This window comes from Anguilla anguilla, chromosome 17 (genome assembly GCF_013347855.1).
Source record: "Anguilla anguilla isolate fAngAng1 chromosome 17, fAngAng1.pri, whole genome shotgun sequence".
Taxonomy (NCBI): domain Eukaryota; kingdom Metazoa; phylum Chordata; class Actinopteri; order Anguilliformes; family Anguillidae; genus Anguilla; species Anguilla anguilla.
In genome coordinates this window covers 6,927,073-6,948,797 of record NC_049217.1, presented here as the reverse complement: position 1 = coordinate 6,948,797, position 21,725 = coordinate 6,927,073, and the positions used below count along the sequence as shown (strand labels likewise).

Below are 21,725 nucleotides of genomic sequence, written 5' to 3'. Positions count from 1 at the left end.
CTTAAATTTGATTGCTGACCTAGAAATAGTGCAGAATCTTAAATATTTCTTCTTCATTGTACATGTCATAACTTTTTGTGTTTTTAAATGTTTATGAATCCCCAAACTTTCTGATTATCTCCAGGTTTACATGAAAGTATTAGAGATTTTCAATGTGGTCTCAGACTTTTGGACCCCACTGTATGTGCATTATATATCGTAGGGCAGTTCACATAAGTCTGCCTCTTAACAGACCCCCAAAGGAAAACAGACTGTTTACTGCACTGACAGGGAGTCACCAGGTGTGATAAGAAGACAAACATCTTACTGAATAAGCATTATGTGAACCTTAGCTTCTACATAATGCAATCTAATCATGTTTTGTATTGTTGGAAAGCCAATGTCATGGGGAACAAGTTGGCGTCTTTAATGCTGGGGTGCTGACTAAAGATCTTCATGCATGGGTCAGCAGCCAGCCAGACACAAAGGTTAACCAGGTGTGATATGCTAATAGATAGAGCAAACAGGATTGTTTATGTATTATTTTGTTATGTTTGTGCCTTTATTTGATGACTTGGTGCTTTGCTTTGATCTCTGAATATAAAAGGGGGACGGTGCAATGGTTCGGGAAGACTCATAAAAACGGTCTCCCACGCATCACATGAGCGTAGCCATCTCACTACGCACACATTTTGCTCCATTTTATATTGCCATTTTTAACACAATGTACAATAAACTGCATTCACTTTAACCTTAACCTGCCACTCCTCTCTGGCTCTTACCACTGCACACCTAGCAGTTTAAGGTCCTAACATACACATAGAACTTAGGATATCTGCACCCCGTAGTCACTCACCAATACACTAGTGCCGTAGCAGGACACACAATTGTATTTATACAGGCTACACAAGCCAGAGGCACGTACGCATCTACCAAGTTAGATAGCGATCCGTATAGAGCCACCCTACTGGCAGAAAGGAGTCTCCTGCTTCTGTGCATAACTGTTGGCACAGAGGAAAGGTCAGAAACACCATTTTGGAGACAGATAATCAAGATAACATTAAATGAACCCCGTTCCAGTAGCACCGAGTAAGACTAAACGCATTCCTTCACCACTCAGATACTTCCGCAGTTTGGTGTGTCGAAGGGGTTTCTTACAGTTGGGTGGCCTCAATGTGGTAAGTTCTGATTTTGTGGAGCTGGTGACCCTGACACTGTTCGATGTATCTGAGGGGTTTCTCACAATATACGCCAATGGAATTTACAGTACAAAGAAAAATAAGGTCTCGCACCTGTTTTGGGGAGGATAATTTCTCTGAACTTGTCACTTCTAAAGAGCTGGACTGAAGTGAATGCTGTATCCTGTGAACAAAACATAGAGACAGAGCTTCCAGTTAAACTCATCCTGAAACTGGAGGTCTAACTCACAGCATATCTGAATGTGTCTTAAGAGAACCACCAACACTGTGTCAAAATGAACCGGTTTAATTACCTTTGATCTCCTGTGACAACTCCTTTGAAGAATAATCGACAATCCATTGAATTATTACTCTTCATAGACAGACAGCTGGGTACAGGTGACTCTGCTCTTTCTACCTCGACCCTGTGAACAACACATAGAGACTCAGCATCCAGTTAAACTGATCCTCTTACTGCAGCTCTAACTCACAGCACATGGAGACAGAGCGTCCAGTTAAACTGATCCTCTTACTGCAGCTCTAACTCACAGCACATGGAGACAGAGCTTCCAGTTAAACTCATCCTCTTACTGCAGCTCTAACTCATATCACATTAAATGATTCATTTATACCTCTTTCTGTCAGTGCTGAAGGTTCCATCTTCGGTCTCTGACTCCTTTGAGAGACTCATTTTAGAAACAGTGCCTCCTATCTCAGGAGACTGGAACACATTAGGCCAGATTAAACCACAAATGGGTTCTAGCCAACCTGTAAACACACAAAATGAGAACACATTGAATACACACAGTCACACTAATACCCAGAGGAACACACACATTATAGTGTCTACACATTATATCTTAGTGTTGGCAGGAAGCAATCTGGATTTTAAATGGGCCCAGAATATGTACTGTACAGTCACCTCCAAAAATTTTGGTAACCTTATTAATGATGAATGCCTGTATTACATAAACAATGCCAATGCTAAGCTACATTTTGATTGTCCTACATGCAGAATTAATTTTATTAATCCTTCAATGGAACTGACTAAAATGACACATGATGATATATTTAAAGAAATAAAGTATCACAGTTATTGGCACCCCTGTAGTCAGTACTTTGTGCACCCTCCACTTGCACTGAGCCTTTTTGTGTAATGTCTTCAGACTAGAGAAAGGGAGGGAAACTAGGTGCCCTTTAATCTGTGCTCGTGGACTGTCCTGTTCAATTCGAACTGAAGGTTTTCAATGGAGCTGTAGTCTGGAAACTGTAGCCATTGCAAAATATTGTTTTTGTGGTCAATTAAGCATTTATTTGTGAATTGTAATGTGTGCTTGGGGTCGTTGTCTTGTTGGAAGATGCACTCGCAGCTTACAGTCTGCTGACAGAGGCAGCCAGGTTTTGCACTAAAATATAAGTGTTCTTGGGTCCATGATGCTGTTGTCCTTAACTCTCTGGGGTTTAAGGGTAAAATGAGGCACACTGGTGATTGTGCGATGCTCTGACATTTGTGTAAATTTCATCAACTTTATATACAGTGATTCCAGTGTTTCATATCTTTGTTTTCAGCACAAACCCAGCTACAACAATATGGCAGCAGTAAGTAGGTCATAATAATGTGTGGATTGTAAACTTCTCTAAAAACACACAAACTGTAAACAGTAGTTTTGAACATGCACAGGAATGTTGTAATAAAACACACTAAACAATTGTGAATACGACTTTTGGTCACTGAAATGTGTTCTTCAAGATGACAAAATATTTTAGAAAATCCAATGAGAAATATAAAATAAATTGCTAAAAGTTAGTGTTGTGAGTACTATTTTTCAACACCAGGTGAGAATGGGAGGGCAAATGGCCTTTCTGTAATAAATATGCATTGGGTAGGAATACCTGCCAGCTAAGTAGGCTATTCACACCTGGCCGCATGCCTCCCCACCACTAAGACAAAGACTCAGTGAGCCATTTAGAAGACAGAAACAAAGACAACTTTTGATTTTAGAACATTTATTGAAGTAAACTGCATGGAAGATGAGATGAGACTGGTGTACTCTTGCAACGTCTGCCTGGCCTCTTAGCTAGTGGTGAACTAGGCCGTGTTTCCTGATCAACATCTCTGCAAATATAATAAAAACAAAATTGTTAGGAAATGTGAAATCAAATCAAACTTTATTTATATAGCACATTTCCTTCAACAGGTGAAAATTAAATGTGCTTTACAAAAAAGGGAAAAACCACTAACTAATGAAAACAAAATTTATGAAATGTGACATAATATACAAACAAAGAACCAAACAAACACAACCAGACTCAGAGAGGTAGCCTATAATTTTTAGAAGCAATGGTTAGAATCATTCGTAGTGTGGGAATTTACAAGCGCGCATATTAGTGAATATTCTTACAAACACACAGAGAATGTAATACAGCACACATTTACAAATAATGCAAGCTATCAACGAAAAAACATTAGCTTAACTAAATAAACACTGATATTCCAACTAAACTACATGCAACTCATCAATAACAATGCCTCAATCTGAACTAGGCTAGGTCTGTTTAGCTAAGTGGTTATTTTATTGCTATTTCCCGAACTTACTTAGAGTATGCTAATATCGATTGTGCAAGGACATCAGTTTTAGAATCCTAGCCACGCCACTACACGCCAGGCATGAGCTATTTATTACGAATATGATCGAAAAACATACAGTCTTCCTGATACTTCTAACACAACCAGACGCAGAGAGCCTAGCCTATAATTTTGAGATGCAATAGTTCGAATCGATCGTAGTGTGGGAATTTACAAACGCGCACATTGCTGGATATTCCTACAAACACACAGATACGTTGCAATACAGTACACATATTTACCAATATGATCATAAGAAATATACTTACGCATGAAGTTGATCCTCAGCTGGATCAGTTCGCTGTTCAAAATGACACCGCTCTTCATCGGTGTCGGCTTCCGGACGGACCATTTTCCAAAATTAAACGAAATGTTCACCTCAAAAGAAGTGAATTAGGCGACACTCTGTGACATTCTATCACCGCTTTCGCAGACTTGGCATTTCTCACATGGATCTCGCATCGCCCCTCCTTTAGTCTCCTTCTATGGAGAGTAATTATAATGTTGTTAACATGTGAATGCGATTTGGGCGGACTTCCTGCTGAGCGAAATTCACATAGTAATGAGTAAAGTTTAGGGAAGCATACATGATCTAATTAATAAAATTTGGAACATTTAAAACAATTTATATTATTTGCCAATGGGCGCATTGGAAAGTCGCGATTCTAAGGTTTCTGTCAATGTTTTTGTTGCGTCTGTATGATAACAGCACGTGAAGTTAATCATCCAAATAGAAACGAAAGTTAATTTCATCTTGTCGAGCTCCGCCGGCGGAGCTCTCGACCCCAGAGGGTTAAAATAATAATCTCGAAGATTTTCATTAAAATAAATGTCTGTTAAGTCACTATCTATCGCCGAATTATGTAACACGATGGTGATTGAGCCTATTATTATATAAATTTATATTATTATTATTATTATTATTCTAATTTATGATTAAAGAACTGGCTGTCTGTGGCGACATTACTGGGAAAAAAACACAAGCGGCGCACAGTTAGTGACGCGTTTTCCATCACCCATCAGTGGTTGTTCCGCCAGAGAGGGTAGGCGGAGCTAACGCAACAGGCTCGCTCTTCAACTCACATTACATTACATAACATTCATTTGGCAGACGCTTTTATCCAAAGCGACATAGTGTGTGAGCGGCGTACTGTTTTTTTTTCCGGTGTCTGCTAGCGTTACAATAACAAAAGAAAAAATAAAGAGAAAGTTGTGGAACCCTAAAAAAAGTTTGTGTAACATAAGAGTTCATATTATTTGTTGATGTAGATTTCGTATTACATTTGATGACAATGTAACGTTACTAAATTACATAGCTATTTGCACAGCTAACGGTAGCTACCGGACCGTGTCAAGAAAGGCAACATTAGTTTAGACAACGTTGTGCACAGTAGCCATCTCTCATATCAGGTAACGTCAGCTAGCTAGCTAATGTAATTCAGCGGTCCCCAACCTTTTTAGCGCCAAGGACCGGTTTAATGTCAGACAATATTTTCACGGACCGGCTTTTAAGGTGTGGCGGATAAATACAACAAAATAAAATGATACGACCGGCATAAAAACTGTGGTATATTGTAAATATAATAATAAACGTGAATCCACTGTGTACTCGTATGAAACTTTATTAGCAGCGTCCTCGTAACATCGCGCCAACAACATAACATGAGTAACATCCTCTCTGCCCCCTAACGCTCTCTGGTCGCTATGGTAACGTTTAAACATGCCTTAAAAATAAGATACAGATAGGGCCTACACCACAAAAACGAATATAAAGTGCATGAAATTTTTTAACTCACCATAACGCTAAATCAATGGGAGCCCTGAGCTTGTTTCTTTGCAACGAGACGGTCCCATCTAGGGGTAATGGGAGACAATGACACCCGAAGTGTGTTGCTTATGTCCAGTCTACTCCATAATTTTGTTTTGGTTGCTGTCACTGCAGAAAACCCCGCTTCACACAGATAGGATGTCAGAAATGGCAACAGGGTTTTCAGTGCTGTTGTGGCGATCTCAGGGTATTCTGCCATGACTTTAATCCAGAACACCGGCAGAGTTGTTGTCTCGAACATAGGCTACTTTTAAGGCCGCTGTCATTTGCGATCTCCAGCAGTTGATCTTCTTCTTGCACAGACATGCTGGATTCACCTGGTTTGTTGACAAATGGGTCGCGGATCCATTCCTTGGCAGTTCGTGGGTCTTTTGTGGTTGGGAAGTAGCGCTCGAACTCTTTTAAAAGCAAAGACAGGTGATCGTGCACCAGCTGGGAGAATGAAGGCTCGGGCTCAGTCTCACCCAAAATGTTTGAAACATGTCCAATCCGCCTCTGTTCACGCGCCGTGCCCACAACTCCAGTTTGGCTTTAAATGCAGCTACTTTATCTGCCAACTTGAAGACAGTTGTCATTTTCCCCTGAAGTGACAGAGTGAGTTCATTGAGCAGGTTGAATATGTCGCACAAGTAAGCCAGTTTTGCGACCCATTCCTCGTCACTGAAATGTGCTGCCAGCGGTGACTTCTTTTCTGAGTGAAATCTCTGCAGCGGCTCTCGTAATTCAAACACTCTGTCCAGCGATTTCCCTCGGGATAACCATCTTATTTCTGTGTATAAGAGAAGGCGTCTGTGCTCCGCGTCCATCTCCTCACAAAGCTGCTCAAATAGGCGCGAGTTAAGGGCGTGTGCTTTGATGTGGTTAATAACTTTAACGACATCATTCAATACGCTGTTAAGTTCCGGTGGCATTTTTCGGCTAGCCAGCATTTCCCTGTGAATGACACAATGCGTAGATTCACATTCAGGTGCAACCTCCTTAATCCGAGCAGTTAAACCAGACAGCCGTCCGGTCATGGCAGCAGCTCCGTCTGTGCATATGCCGACACAAAAGGACCATTTCAGTTTTCCTGATATATAATCATCCAGCGACTTGAATAGTTCTGTGGCTGTGGTTTTGGTTGGCAACGATAGTGCACATAACATATCCTCATGCACATCCTCCTGATAAAGATATCGCACATAAACAAGTAGTATTGCCTTGTTGTCAACATCTGTAGACTCGTAAACCTGGAGTGCGTACCACGGTGATGTATTAATCCTCTCCAACAATTGTGTCTCAGTGTCTTCTTCTATTTCCTCAATGCGCCGAGTGACGGTGCTAGCCGACAGAGGCACCTGTGCTATCTTTTTAACCGCAGGCTCTCCTAGAGGTTCACGGCAAATGTCTTTAGTGGCGGGCAGGATCAATTCTTCACCAATAGTGAATGGCTTCTTAGCCTTAGCAATACGGTTAGCCACCAAGTACGATGCTCTCAGTGCACTCGCATTTGTTGATGTGGTGGCCCTCAGTAATTGCTTCTGTCCTTCTTGTTCCCGTTTTTTTTTCCAAAATACTCCGAGGGCTTGTCTTTTAATGCAGGGTGCTTGGTCTCCAAGTGGCGAAGCAGTTTTGAAGGCTTCATTGCCTCATTAGAGAGCCGGTCGCCGCATATTATGCAGAGCGGGCTTGGTGCGTGGGAATCACCTGTCGCGATAAATCCATATTTTAAGTAGGACTCCTGGTATTGTCTGTTAAATGCAGCTTTCTTTTTCTTGGAAGTCGTAAGCTCTTCTTCTGTCTCCTCACTGGGCCTTTTCCCCTTCGCAAAGAAACTTTCCAAAGACGTCTGTTTTTTACTCATTTTGCTTGCTTGTGGGTTACATTTTAGTGTTAACGTATCACGTGACCGATACGTAACGGAGAGAATCCGGTCATTTTTCAAAATAAAACATCGTTCAGACTCAGATAATAAATAAAACGGAAATAATGTAAGTTATTTATTCTTTCTTGTGCGGCCCGGGGGTTGGGGACCGCTGATGTAATTAACATAATCTAATGCCAACTAACAATTAGAAAAAAACGCTAGCTAACGCTACCGACCGGTACCGACCTCGGAAACTGTCTCTCGAATGCAACGCTACGTAACAAAATATAGTTGTTAGCTAAACTAAAGGCCAGTTCTGATCAATGATTCGCAACGAGACTGGATGCAAATTGCAAAATTCCAAGACGTCTGATTGTAAACGTTCTAAAACTGCACTTGGCGATTTGACAAGGTGGGTCTTTTGAGACCCCAGGAAGGCAACGGCTTCAGACCATAGACCGTATAAAAGCTTCAGACGCTCTGCAACTAACCAGTTCACACTGCTGTAATTTTCTCTGCAACATTTAAAAACCCTTTCGTCTCGTTGCGAATCATTGATCTGAACTGGCCTTAACGTTACCGTTATTTACATTGCCATCAATATATTTATATAATTTATAATGATCGGAATAAAGCGGTCTTTACACAGAGCATTAACCCCGGGGTATAGGGTTGGGTAAAGTTGGAAATATATTCACAGATTCGAACTTCCCGGGTCAATAACTCATAAGCGAAACGTTGTTAAAACACAAATGACGCCTCTTTAGTACCATAGTAAGGTAGACAACGAGCTACAACCTAAATTCAGACAAAACGAGCCATCCTCCGAGCTGGGCAAATAACATTGGGCCTCATTCACCAACCGTTCTTAAAAAGAATTTTCTTCTTAAAACCCACTTACCCAGCTTTCACGAAGATTCTGACATTCACCAAAGTTTTCTTATTTGGGATTTGTTCTTAGGTAAGAACAGAATCTATGCACACTCAAGAGCACACTTACGCACATTTGAGTGCTGACGTATTTGTGCACAAAAATTGGTTATTGCGTTTTCTTCAATTCTACAGTTGTATAATATTATAGGATTTAAATTACAATAATATTTTTATCATTTCTAATATTTTTTAATAATTATTTTCATTATTTTAAAAAGCATTATGTGCCAGGTTCTGCCTCAGGGGGTGGTTGGTCTATACTGCAAAAGCAAATGTTTAAATTTTGAATACAAACTAAGCACTTAAGTAACACTTTTTAAACACATGGACATGTTGAAGAAAAGAACGTCACTAGGGGGGTGACACCAAAATGACTGGCAATACATTTTTAGTGCAGTGTTTTGTGCAGCAACGGGTTTACTCTGATGCACTGCCGGTTGATTTAATTCGCGGTATTAATGTGACGAGAAGCGCTTTGCCGTTTGAATGCATAACACGCAATTCTTTGCGCCCACTCCCTCCAGTATTTTTTACCGTCTAAAAAGTGCAACACCGAAAAGAGATACTACAAAAATATTCAATAACTCCACTCACTGTATACACTATACAGTGTAGTGTCACCAAAATCACTTCACACATCAATGGTCTCCTGTTGGTTATACTACAACACTTAGTTTGAGAAAATGTGCATTTGCATAATTCTGGGGAATCTTTATTGGGAAAAATATTCAATAACTTCACTCTTATACAGTGTAGTACTATCAAATTCAGTTCAACCACCAGGGGTCTCCTGTTGGTTATACTACAACACTTAGTTTGTGAAAAGAGGCTTTTGCATACTTTTTGTTGGGAAAAAATATTCAATAACTTTACGCTTAAACAGTGTAGTGTCACCAAAATCACTTCACACATCAATGGTCTCCTGCTGGTTATACTACAACACTTAGTTTGGGAAAATGTCTTCCTGTGTTTTGTAATCTTACCATTTTACAATGTCATGCAAACTTTGTGTCAGATCAAAGTGTCAAATATTTCGAATTGCCTCATGGAACACATTGAAATTCATGTAGAAAACTGCTGGTCAGTAACTACAGGAAGCATATTTCTCCAGAAAACATGTTTATACTTGCTTCTGAACTGAATTTGAGTAAATGTACAAGTGATTGTATATTTGCTACGTACTATAAATAATGCATTTAAAATACATATTGTACATACATACATAGAGAACTTCTTTATCCCCATGGGGACATTTCCCTTGCAGCATGTTACATTCACATTTACGAACAGACATTTATACCAAGAAACATAGAATCATTCACGCAACAGAAAGGCTGGGCAGCGAAATACATACATACCAATACAAATTGGACATATAGACGCCTATTCAATCAATCTTGACTGTGAGAAAGCCATCCACAGATATGTTTGGCCTGTCCATGTGCTGCATGCTTATACACACAGGGCCAAGTGACTTGAAAGAATTGAGGAAATATTGGGTAGCATTGCTTTGGAATATATCTTATTTAATTTTGGTGAGGCAAGATAGCCTATATTGTTTGTAGTACCGTAACTTGGCGTCATTTTGATATCAATACTTTTAATGGCAGGCCTGGATTTTGGCAGTCTGAATGAATGAGTTATAGACGGTGTGTCTTGTATGTGTGAGTAACTTGGCATTTTTGTACGTTGAAAACGTGTTTTTTTATGAGATATATATAACAGTTCTAGTAGTTACTTCGTTTAGGAATGGTAAGCCTTTACTGCGCGTGTTGAGGGCAAAACATTGGAGCTCCCATTAAAGTGAATGGGCAATATCAGAGTTTTGAAGGCTAAATAAAACGTCCTCGATGGTATTCTTAAACTCGATTGACCACCGTTACGTTTCATATGAAAAGCAGATAGAAAAATATTCATATTTAATCAAATATACATTTTAATAAATATCTTCCAAAGACTTCTCGACCAAAACAACAATTGTTTCAGAAACTGCTGCACATAATAAGATCTATGTTCACAAAAAATGGACCGATGAGGTTTTCCTTGGTTGTTAAATCGCCTTGGATTTCCACATAAACTGCGCAATTATGCGCAGTAGAGGCGGTTTACCCGTTACTTCCTAGGCTTCACTGCTTGGCCCCTCCTACCCTCTCCAGTTCTGCGTACGCTCTAACGAACAGTTAAAGTTTCTTTTACTTTTACTTTCACCTAACATGGGGAACAAAAGCAGTAACAATAACATGCCACGTTCTGTACATTTTGTCCATATTCCATATTTGAGCACAATTCAAGACATAGGTCTATAGACTTCAAAAAGGCCGATTATTTCCGTGTGGGAAAATGTATTGTTCCAAATGTGTCTGAATATTTATATTAAGAATACGTTTATTAATGGCACTGACTGGATGTAATGTGGACGTTGTTTAATAAACATAGACACATTAATATAAGAAATACAGTAGAAATGCATTCACTGAAATTAAATTAGCGGATGTTAGTAGTGAACCGTCATTTTTATGTGGTCACACACGTTCATTTTGATCATTTATTTTTTGGCTATTTATATCAAGTCAGAACTCATTTATCATTTCCCTAATACTAAGTCATCAGACTAGCCTGATATCAGACAGAACTGTCAACTCGTTACACTCCATTTCCGTATCCGGATTCGGATTAGAGGTCTGGACCAGAGACCGGATTCAAAGGTCTGGACCCAGGCAATCATCAGACCATAGACTGTATAAAAGTGACACACCAATAATTAGCCTACTGAATTTACCCTGGATTCACTCCAACATCACTGTAAAAACCAATGTTGTTCGGTAGCCTACTGTTTGACAAAATGTCCGCTGTTTTTTCTTAAGCGTAGCTGTCAAAATGTTACGTATGTTGTTTTTTTTTAACCAAGCATGGTCTGTGACTTCCGTCATATCCAACGAGATAAATAAAGTAATGAAGTCATAAAATATCACGAATAAATACTGAAATAAACGTAAAACTTGTTTTTGGTCCCAAATGGGTAATCTGAAAATAGCCTACACGTAAATCGTGGCATTTTATTTTCAGTTCTTTGTTTTACAGAATTAAGCGTGTTACAGCGATTATACTTCAGATTCCCAACCCTACACCCATTCACATTTTGCTGCTATTCTTTCCACCCCAATCCAAATGATGCTACTTTCTCCGTTCTTTTATTAAAGTTAATGATTTCACTTTTCACTCCCTCTTCTTTTTGCTCCGTCTTTAAACTGACGTTTATGTTCCCGTTTCATTTACTTTCGGTTTCACTCATATGATAAACACCATCCTAGAGCCCTACAACCATGCTGCTTTTCTCTTATGAGTGATGATTCTTATCAGCATGTGAGGACGCGCAAATTAGTGTCCCTGCTCTGAACATCGGCTCGTGTTGTTTGAGCTGAATGCACACTCTTAAAACAGATGTGTTAGTGACATAACGTGTTATTTTTAACACGCCACCATGTCTAGTTAAGTACAATACATTTGTGTTAAAATTCCAACACGGTGGTTAAAACTATCCCCTTCTGACACAACTTTTCTTTTGTAACACATCAGTTACAACTTTGACAAAGAAACAAAAAGGTACATTTGGACACGGACTTCTTGAGAGTGTGGAGGGTCACAGCCGTCCAGGACGCGCAACGAGATAGGTCTACGTTGGAGGGGCAAACAAATGTTGGTTTGCAATATTCCCATAAAAAGTGCCATTTCAAAGTTGCTTTTTTCTTTCATCTTATGGTAGGCCCTAGAATATTCTGCAACCCGCCTGCCAGAATAAGCAGTGGCTATATTACCGACCTGAAATCAAGTTTTTAAAAATAATTTATAGTCGCAATAACACCTGCACACACAACGCGGGACGTTGCACTGCTTTTCTTACTGCATGGATGCATCATATTTCTCAACCAAAAATATGTAATTGAAATGTACATTTGTGAACAATATTGCTGATTAACAAAAACGGCTGCATTATAATCTGTTTGCAAACAACAGCCACGTTGCTTCAAAAAACTGCGTCTGTCTGCGTGATCCTCTTGCACTGTTGAGGATTACACACACGTTGATTGGATCAGGCGCTGCTACCTTGTGCCTATCACTATTGAGGATATTTGTATATAATCACACGATTGGATTACGGCTCTCGTGTAATGAGGCACGCATGAGAGCAGCCGCGTTCAGGAAAGAGCGTTCCATTTTATGTGAATAAGTGAGTTTCGTTTTACAGAATCTTAACATTCTTTTTCAATTTCGGTTAATGGGAACGACGCTCCCATGCGTTCAGCTACAAATCGAAGCCCTAAATGACTTGGCCGGAATGTCACTGTTAGGCTAAACTATGAGATCCTGCAGACAAATGTATTTATTAAATATATCCAAGGCTATCTTGAAATCGCATTGCAGCCTACTTCAAATGTACTTTTGACCGCCACGCACGTTATTCTGGTAGTCTAACCTACAAACGGCTACCTTTTAAAACAATCTGAATAATGAGTAAAAAATTCCAAAGCTTTCTTAGAAATCTCACGTTAGATTTTTCTTATGTTACAGAATTAAATTAATTTTAGGACTAAACTTATACATTAATTTAAAGATTTAAAGAGGAAAACCACTAAGTGTATCAAACCATTCAGGCTAGAAAACCAATTTAAGAAATACAAATTGGACATATAGACGCCTATTCAATCAATCTTGACTGTGAGAAAGCCATCCACAGACATGTTTGGCCTGTCCATGTGCTGCATGCTTATACACACAGGGCCAAGTGACTTGAAAGAATTGAGGAAATATTGGGTAGCATTGCTTTGGAATATATCTTATTTAATTTTGGTGAGGCAAGATAGCCTATATTGTTTGTAGTACCGTAACGGCGTCATTTTGATATCAATACTTTTAATGGCAGGCCTGGATTTTGGCAGTCTGAATGAATGAGTTATAGACGGTGTGTCTTGTATGTGTGAGTAACTTGGCATTTTTGTACGTTGAAAACGTGTTTTTTATGAGATATATATAACAGTTCTAGTAGTTACTTCATTTAGGAATGGTAAGCCTTTACTGCGCGTGTTGAGGGCAAAACATTGGAGCTCCCATTAAAGTGAATGGGCAATATCAGAGTTTTGAAGGCTAAATAAAACGTCCTCGATGGTATTCTTAAACTCGATTGACCACCGTTACGTTTCATATGAAAAGCAGATAGAAAAATATTCATATTTAATCAAATATACATTTTAATAAATATCTTCCCAAGACTTCTCGACCAAAACAACAATTGTTTCAGAAACTGCTGCACATAATGAAATCTATGTTCACAACAAATGGACCGATGAGGTTTTCCTTGGTTGTTAAATCGCCTTGGATTTCCACATAAACTGCGCAATTATGCGCAGTAGAGGCGGTTTACCCGTTACTTCCTAGGCTTCACTGCTTGGCCCCTCCTACCCTCTCCAGTTCTGCGTACGCTCTAACGAACAGTTAAAGTTTCTTTTACTTCTTACTTTCACCTAACATGGGGAACAAAAGCAGTAACAATAACATGCCACGTTCTGTACATTTTGTCCATATTCCATATTTGAGCACAATTCAAGACATAGGTCTATAGACTTCAAAAAGGCCGATTATTTCCGTGTGGGAAAATGTATTGTTCCAAATGTGTCTGAATATTTATATTAAGAATACGTTTATTAATGGCACTGACTGGATGTAATGTGGACGTTGTTTAATAAACATAGACACATTAATATAAGAAATACAGTAGAAATGCATTCACTGAAATTAAATTAGCGGATGTTAGTAGTGAACCGTCACTTTTATGTGGTCACACACGTTCATTTTGATCATTTATTTTTTGGCTATTTATATCAAGTCAGAACTCATTTATCATTTCCCTAATACTAAGTCATCAGACTAGCCTGATATGGGACAGAACTGTCAACTCGTTACACTCCATTTCCGTATCCGGATTCGGATTAGAGGTCTGGACCAGAGACCGGATTCTAAGGTCTGGACCCAGGCAATCATCAGACCATAGACTGTAGTGACACACCAGTAATTAGCCTACTGAATTTACCCTGGATTCACTTCAACATCACTGTAAAAACCAATGCTGTTCTGTAGCCTACTGTTTTACAAAATGTCCGCTGTTTTTTCTTAGACATAGTAGCTGTCAAAATGTTACGTATGTTGTTTTTTAACCAAACATGGTCTGTGATTTCCGTCATATCCAACGAGATAAGTAAAGTACTGAAGTCATAAAATATCACGAATAAATACTGAAATAAACGTAAAACTTGTTTTTGGTCCCAAATGGGTAATCTGAAAATAGCCTACACGTAAATCGTGGCATTTTATTTTCAGTTCTTTGTTTTACAGAATTAAGCGTGTTACAGCGATTATACTTCAGATTCCCAACCCTACACCCATTCACATTTTGCTGCTATTCTTTCCACCCCAATCCAAATGATGCTACTTTCTCCGTTCTTTTATTAAAGTTAATGATTTCACTTTTCACTCCCTCTTCTTTTTGCTCCGTCTTTAAACTGACGTTTATGTTCCCGTTTCATTTACTTTCGGTTTCACTCATATGATAAACACCATCCTAGAGCCCTACAACCATGCTGCTTTTCTCTTATGAGTGATGATTCTTATCAGCATGTGAGGACGCGCAAATTAGTGTCCCTGCTCTGAACATCGGCTCGTGTTGTTTGAGCTGAATGCACACTCTTAAAACAGATGTGTTAGTGACATAACGTGTTATTTTTAACACGCCACCATGTCTAGTTAAGTACAATACATTTGTGTTAAAATTCCAACACGGTGGTTAAAACTATCCCCTTCTGACACAACTTTTCTTTTGTAACACATCAGTTACAACTTTGACAAAGAAACAAAAAGGTACATTTGGACACGGACTTCTTGAGAGTGTGGAGGGTCACAGCCGTCCAGGACGCGCAACGAGATAGGTCTACGTTGGAGGGGCAAACAAATGTTGGTTTGCAATATTCCCATAAAAAGTGCCATTTCAAAGTTGCTTTTTTCTTTCATCTTATGGTAGGCCCTAGAATATTCTGCAACCCGCCTGCCAGAATAAGCAGTGGCTATATTACCGACCTGAAATCAAGTTTTTAAAAATAATTTATAGTCGCAATAACACCTGCACACACAACGCGGGACGTTGCACTGCTTTTCTTACTGCATGGATGCATCATATTTCTCAACCAAAAATATGTAATTGAAATGTACATTTGTGAACAATATTGCTGATTAACAAAAACGGCTGCATTATAATCTGTTTGCAAACAACAGCCACGTTGCTTCAAAAAACTGCGTCTGTCTGCGTGATCCTCTTGCACTGTTGAGGATTACACACACGTTGATTGGATCAGGCGCTGCTACCTTGTGCCTATCACTATTGAGGATATTTGTATATAATCACACGATTGGATTACGGCTCTCGTGTAATGAGGCACGCATGAGAGCAGCCGCGTTCAGGAAAGAGCGTTCCATTTTATGTGAATAAGTGAGTTTCGTTTTACAGAATCTTAACATTCTTTTTCAATTTCGGTTAATGGGAACGACGCTCCCATGCGTTCAGCTACAAATCGAAGCCCTAAATGACTTGGCCGGAATGTCACTGTTAGGCTAAACTATGAGATCCTGCAGACAAATGTATTTATTAAATATATCCAAGGCTATCTTGAAATCGCATTGCAGCCTACTTCAAATGTACTTTTGACCGCCACGCACGTTATTCTGGTAGTCTAACCTACAAACGGCTACCTTTTAAAACAATCTGAATAATGAGTAAAAAATTCCAAAGCTTTCTTAGAAATCTCACGTTAGATTTTTCTTATGTTACAGAATTAAATTAATTTTAGGACTAAACTTATACATTAATTTAAAGATTTAAAGAGGAAAACCACTAAGTGTATCAAACCATTCAGGCTAGAAAACCAATTTAAGAAATACAAATTGGACATATAGACGCCTATTCAATCAATCTTGACTGTGAGAAAGCCATCCACAGACATGTTTGGCCTGTCCATGTGCTGCATGCTTATACACACAGGGCCAAGTGACTTGAAAGAATTGAGGAAATATTGGGTAGCATTGCTTTGGAATATATCTTATTTAATTTTGGTGAGGCAAGATAGCCTATATTGTTTGTAGTACCGTAACGGCGTCATTTTGATATCAATACTTTTAATGGCAGGCCTGGATTTTGGCAGTCTGAATGAATGAGTTATAGACGGTGTGTCTTGTATGTGTGAGTAACTTGGCATTTTTGTACGTTGAAAACGTGTTTTTTATGAGATATATATAACAGTTCTAGTAGTTACTTCATTTAGGAATGGTAAGCCTTTACTGCGCGTGTTGAGGGCAAAACATTGGAGCTCCCATTAAAGTGAATGGGCAATATCAGAGTTTTGAAGGCTAAATAAAACGTCCTCGATGGTATTCTTAAACTCGATTGACCACCGTTACGTTTCATATGAAAAGCAGATAGAAAAATATTCATATTTAATCAAATATACATTTTAATAAATATCTTCCCAAGACTTCTCGACCAAAACAACAATTGTTTCAGAAACTGCTGCACATAATGAAATCTATGTTCACAACAAATGGACCGATGAGGTTTTCCTTGGTTGTTAAATCGCCTTGGATTTCCACATAAACTGCGCAATTATGCGCAGTAGAGGCGGTTTACCCGTTACTTCCTAGGCTTCACTGCTTGGCCCCTCCTACCCTCTCCAGTTCTGCGTACGCTCTAACGAACAGTTAAAGTTTCTTTTACTTCTTACTTTCACCTAACATGGGGAACAAAAGCAGTAACAATAACATGCCACGTTCTGTACATTTTGTCCATATTCCATATTTGAGCACAATTCAAGACATAGGTCTATAGACTTCAAAAAGGCCGATTATTTCCGTGTGGGAAAATGTATTGTTCCAAATGTGTCTGAATATTTATATTAAGAATACGTTTATTAATGGCACTGACTGGATGTAATGTGGACGTTGTTTAATAAACATAGACACATTAATATAAGAAATACAGTAGAAATGCATTCACTGAAATTAAATTAGCGGATGTTAGTAGTGAACCGTCACTTTTATGTGGTCACACACGTTCATTTTGATCATTTATTTTTTGGCTATTTATATCAAGTCAGAACTCATTTATCATTTCCCTAATACTAAGTCATCAGACTAGCCTGATATGGGACAGAACTGTCAACTCGTTACACTCCATTTCCGTATCCGGATTCGGATTAGAGGTCTGGACCAGAGACCGGATTCTAAGGTCTGGACCCAGGCAATCATCAGACCATAGACTGTAGTGACACACCAGTAATTAGCCTACTGAATTTACCCTGGATTCACTTCAACATCACTGTAAAAACCAATGCTGTTCTGTAGCCTACTGTTTTACAAAATGTCCGCTGTTTTTTCTTAGACATAGTAGCTGTCAAAATGTTACGTATGTTGTTTTTTAACCAAACATGGTCTGTGATTTCCGTCATATCCAACGAGATAAGTAAAGTACTGAAGTCATAAAATATCACGAATAAATACTGAAATAAACGTAAAACTTTATAAAAAGTAAAATTACTTTTTGTTTTTGGTCCCAAATGGGTAATTTGAAAACAGCCTGCACGTAAATCGTAGCATTTTATTGTCAGTTCTCTGTTTTACAGAATTAAGCTTTTACAGCGATACTTCAGATTCCCATTCCTCCCTACACCCATTCACATTTAGCTGTTATTCTTTCCATCCCAATCCAAATTATGCTACTTACTCCGTTCTTTTATTCAAGTTAATGATTTCACTCCATCTTCTTTTTGCTCCGTCTTTAAAATGACGTTTATGTTCCCGTTTCAGTTACTTTCTATTTCACTGATATCACTCATATGATAAACACCGTCCTAGAGCCCTACAGCCATGCTGCTTTTCTCTTTCTCACGCTGCTACCTTGTACCAATCACTATTGAGGATATAATCACACAATTGGATTACGGCGTTCAGCTACAGTTTGAAGCCCTAAATGGTTTTGCCGGAATGTCACTGTTAGGCTAAACTATGAGATCCTGCAGACAAATCTGTTTATTAAATATATCCAAGGCTATCTTGAAATATCATTGCAGCCTACTTCAAATGCACTTTTGACCGCCACGCACGTTATTCTGGTAGTCTAACCTACAAACCTACAAAAGCTTTCTTAGAAATCTCACGTTAGATTTTTCTTATGTTACAGAATTAAATTAATTTTAGGACTAAACTTATACATTAATTTAAAGATTTAAAGAGGAAAACCACTAAGTGTATCAAACCATTCAGGCTAGAAAACCAATTTAAGAAAACCTGTGCTGGTTTCTGAACATCAAAACTCCAGAATCTTTGTATGATATATTGACATTTTATGTAATTTTATGTCATAATAAATGTGGATTGTGGATTACAAAAAACAATAATACTATTTCAAAATAAATTGGTAATCATCGGTTGAATGAATCAATTGTTCATTAATCAGGCAAAGTAAACAGAAACAGGTTGAGAGTAATAATCCGTTAAATGGTAAGGCTACCGAAGGCCTGGTTTAAATCCCAGCTGGAAACATTTTAAAAAATCCCAAATCTTTTCTTTTTTGGAAAATTCAACCCCAAACTCAACACTTTTTAAAAAAACCATATTTATGTGACTATGTAACATAAACAGCAGGTTACTGAGAATCCAGGCTGAGGAAAAGGCCAAGTTATATTCTTTTGGATATACTCTTTTAAATTCTAAAACTTCTTAATGGCGATGTAATTACTCTCCAGGGAACGATTCCTATTCCGAGTCCCACAGAAGGTATGAGATTGATTTAATTCCAGTTTGGTCCACACGGTTTTACATCACAGTGCCCACACCTGCTTACACGAGAACACCCGCGCATGAACGAAGATGAGGCTGCGACTGAATCATCGGCCTGGTCCCAGTGCACCTCCTAATCACTCCATCTACCCATTAACACTCATTTTGTGCATTCACAAGAGTCACCACCTTGTACAAGGGTTGTCCCAGAACTGAGTGAGCCAAATTTGAGCCAAGGATAGTAGCCATCTGGCCCTCCAACGCTCCCTCAATAATGACAAAATTAAAGTGCTGGCTTAAATGCATGTGCTGACCCAGCATGCATTGCATTGCTTAATGCTGTAACAAGAGTCCTTAAAGCATGGCAGAGCTAACCACATTCGAATGTAGTTTGACAGCCATCTCATGCCTTCCTAAAGACAGTTATCATGGTCATCGCAGTATTGTTTTATTCGCAAACTAGTGTTGTAAAAAAAATTATAAAAATTTTATCTATTAAAATGTACTGATAACACCGATCTAAATTGCTGTAATCATTATTTGTAATGAAGTTCAAAGTCGCTCACCGCACCCAACTGTTAAGTGATACTCATTTAAGTGGTGATGATTTATTATTGATCATTTATTCTTGGTAAATTCCGGCCTATAAATCCCGACCGGAATTCTGGTTGGAGCAGACCGAAAGCCTGTCCCACACAAACCCTGCCTTTTGTGTTCCCTATCACTTCGATGCCAGCCCTCACTTGTGAGTGGCCCTTATGTAAGTGACGCTTATATTTAAGTGTAACTTGAAACAGAGGGGGAGAGTTTAGGAGGTATATTGGGACCACTGGGACCATTAAACCCTAACCAAAGCCGAAAATAACAAGGGTGGCACTTGCTCCTAACCTAGTGTGCCTAATACAACTCGTTCAACCTATATGCATGTGGTGAGATGTGTATGTGTAAGATAATTTTGTTAGCTTACCTGTTTTAGCTTCAATGTATGTAACCAAAGGTCTACAAAGCGAAAGACCCAACAGAACAACCCACAGAACGCATGTAACAGAACTGGCACTTAAACTACAGAACAGAACGGTAAATCAAAAATTATGCAGCTTAAAGCAATGGAAAATGGGAGACACCGGCGGATTTAAACTGGTGGTTGGCTTCTGATTGGCTGGCTGGAATGGATTCTTGTTCGAATGGGGTAACTGCAGACCAATGGCAGGGTGAAACTGTGAAGCAGGACAGTGAGAGGGGAGTGGAACCAAAACAAACAAACAAAAAACACACACACACACACACACAAGCGCACACAGGCACATGGGACTGAACAGTCCCTGTCACTCTGAACCCTCAAACCTGTTTCTCAAAAAAAAAAAAAAACAAAAAAAAAAATTCTCAGGAAAAGTGCATAACAGTTTACTAAATTGCCAATGAAGCATTATTGTTCTTTAATCACAAGCTGGTTTTTAAACTGACTTTATTAGTTTTTGACAACAGAATGCAAAATCAGCAGAAACCAAAACCCCCCACAAAATTGACAAATGAGGGCTATGCAACCAGGGATGCAGGGCATCATTACCAGGGGTTAGCGCCATGTGTGAGGAGCTGCGTAACCGGGGGTTACCACCGTGTGTGAGGAGCTGGGTAACCGGGGGTTACTGCCGTGTGTGAGGAGCTGCGTAACCGGGGGTTACCTCCGTGTTGTTGCTAACAAGTTGCTATACTGAAACTACAACAATGGTTGCATTCTGGCAACCGCCACTCAAGTTTCCATAGTAGCCTGCCTGCACGTGAGAACCGCTGGAGTTTGTGTGACAACTTGTAGTGTGAGTGCGCGTGCGCATGTGTGTGTGTGTGTGTATCTACTCCAGTTAGCAGAGGGACACTGACGATCTCACCAATCCCAATCCAGCACAGAGAGGTGTGTGTAGAGTGAAGTGTGTGTGGAATCTGTGCAGGAGAGTCTGTGTGTCAGAGTCAGAGATTCTGTAGAAGGACAGAGTGCCGGCCAGACGGTCCACACACACTCCTACCCTGTACACACACACTCCTCTACCAGTGCTATCATCACCATCATCATCATCGTCATCACACACTCTTGCTCTGCGGTAGGGGAAAGGGCGGGCAGGTATGAGCGTTCGATTCTTATTGTGACAGACAGAGTAACTGAGTTCATCAGCATAACTGTCTTTATAGCACCTCAAACTCCAGGAGTTTTTATTGTCTCCAAACCTACAATCAGAACCCCGTCCTTTCCTGCTGATTCCTTTATGTGTCACTGCTATAGAAACCCCTCCCCCCTCAGACACACTGAACTCAACCTCCCAGTAACAGCGCTCACACACACTCTCTCTGCACACAACCTGAGGCACAAACTCAAATCTCTCCGGATGATCAGGATATGGCTCCTCTCTCCCCGGTGTGTGTGTCACCTTCCTGTTCCCCTCAGACAGAGACAGCTCTCTGCTCGCTGAG

The 21,725-nt window shown here is 39.4% G+C and overlaps 1 protein-coding gene and 1 long non-coding RNA gene across 2 annotated transcripts in view; both read right to left on the bottom strand.

Moving 5' to 3' along the window:
• Nucleotides 1-21,725, bottom strand: part of LOC118216575 (NACHT, LRR and PYD domains-containing protein 12-like) — a 167,725-nt gene that overhangs the window by 51,196 nt on the left and 94,804 nt on the right. Inside the window, exon 5 of the mRNA XM_035397885.1 lies at nt 1,272-1,341. Within this exon, the coding sequence (XP_035253776.1) occupies nt 1,272-1,341 (70 nt within the window). The remainder of the gene's footprint in view (nt 1-1,271; nt 1,342-21,725) is intronic.
• Nucleotides 1,510-18,330, bottom strand: LOC118216579. Its single transcript, XR_004763034.1, has 3 exons — nt 18,208-18,330; nt 1,790-1,925; nt 1,510-1,582 (listed from the first exon to the last, which is right to left on the bottom strand). It is a non-coding gene; the product is annotated as an uncharacterized LOC118216579 (long non-coding RNA).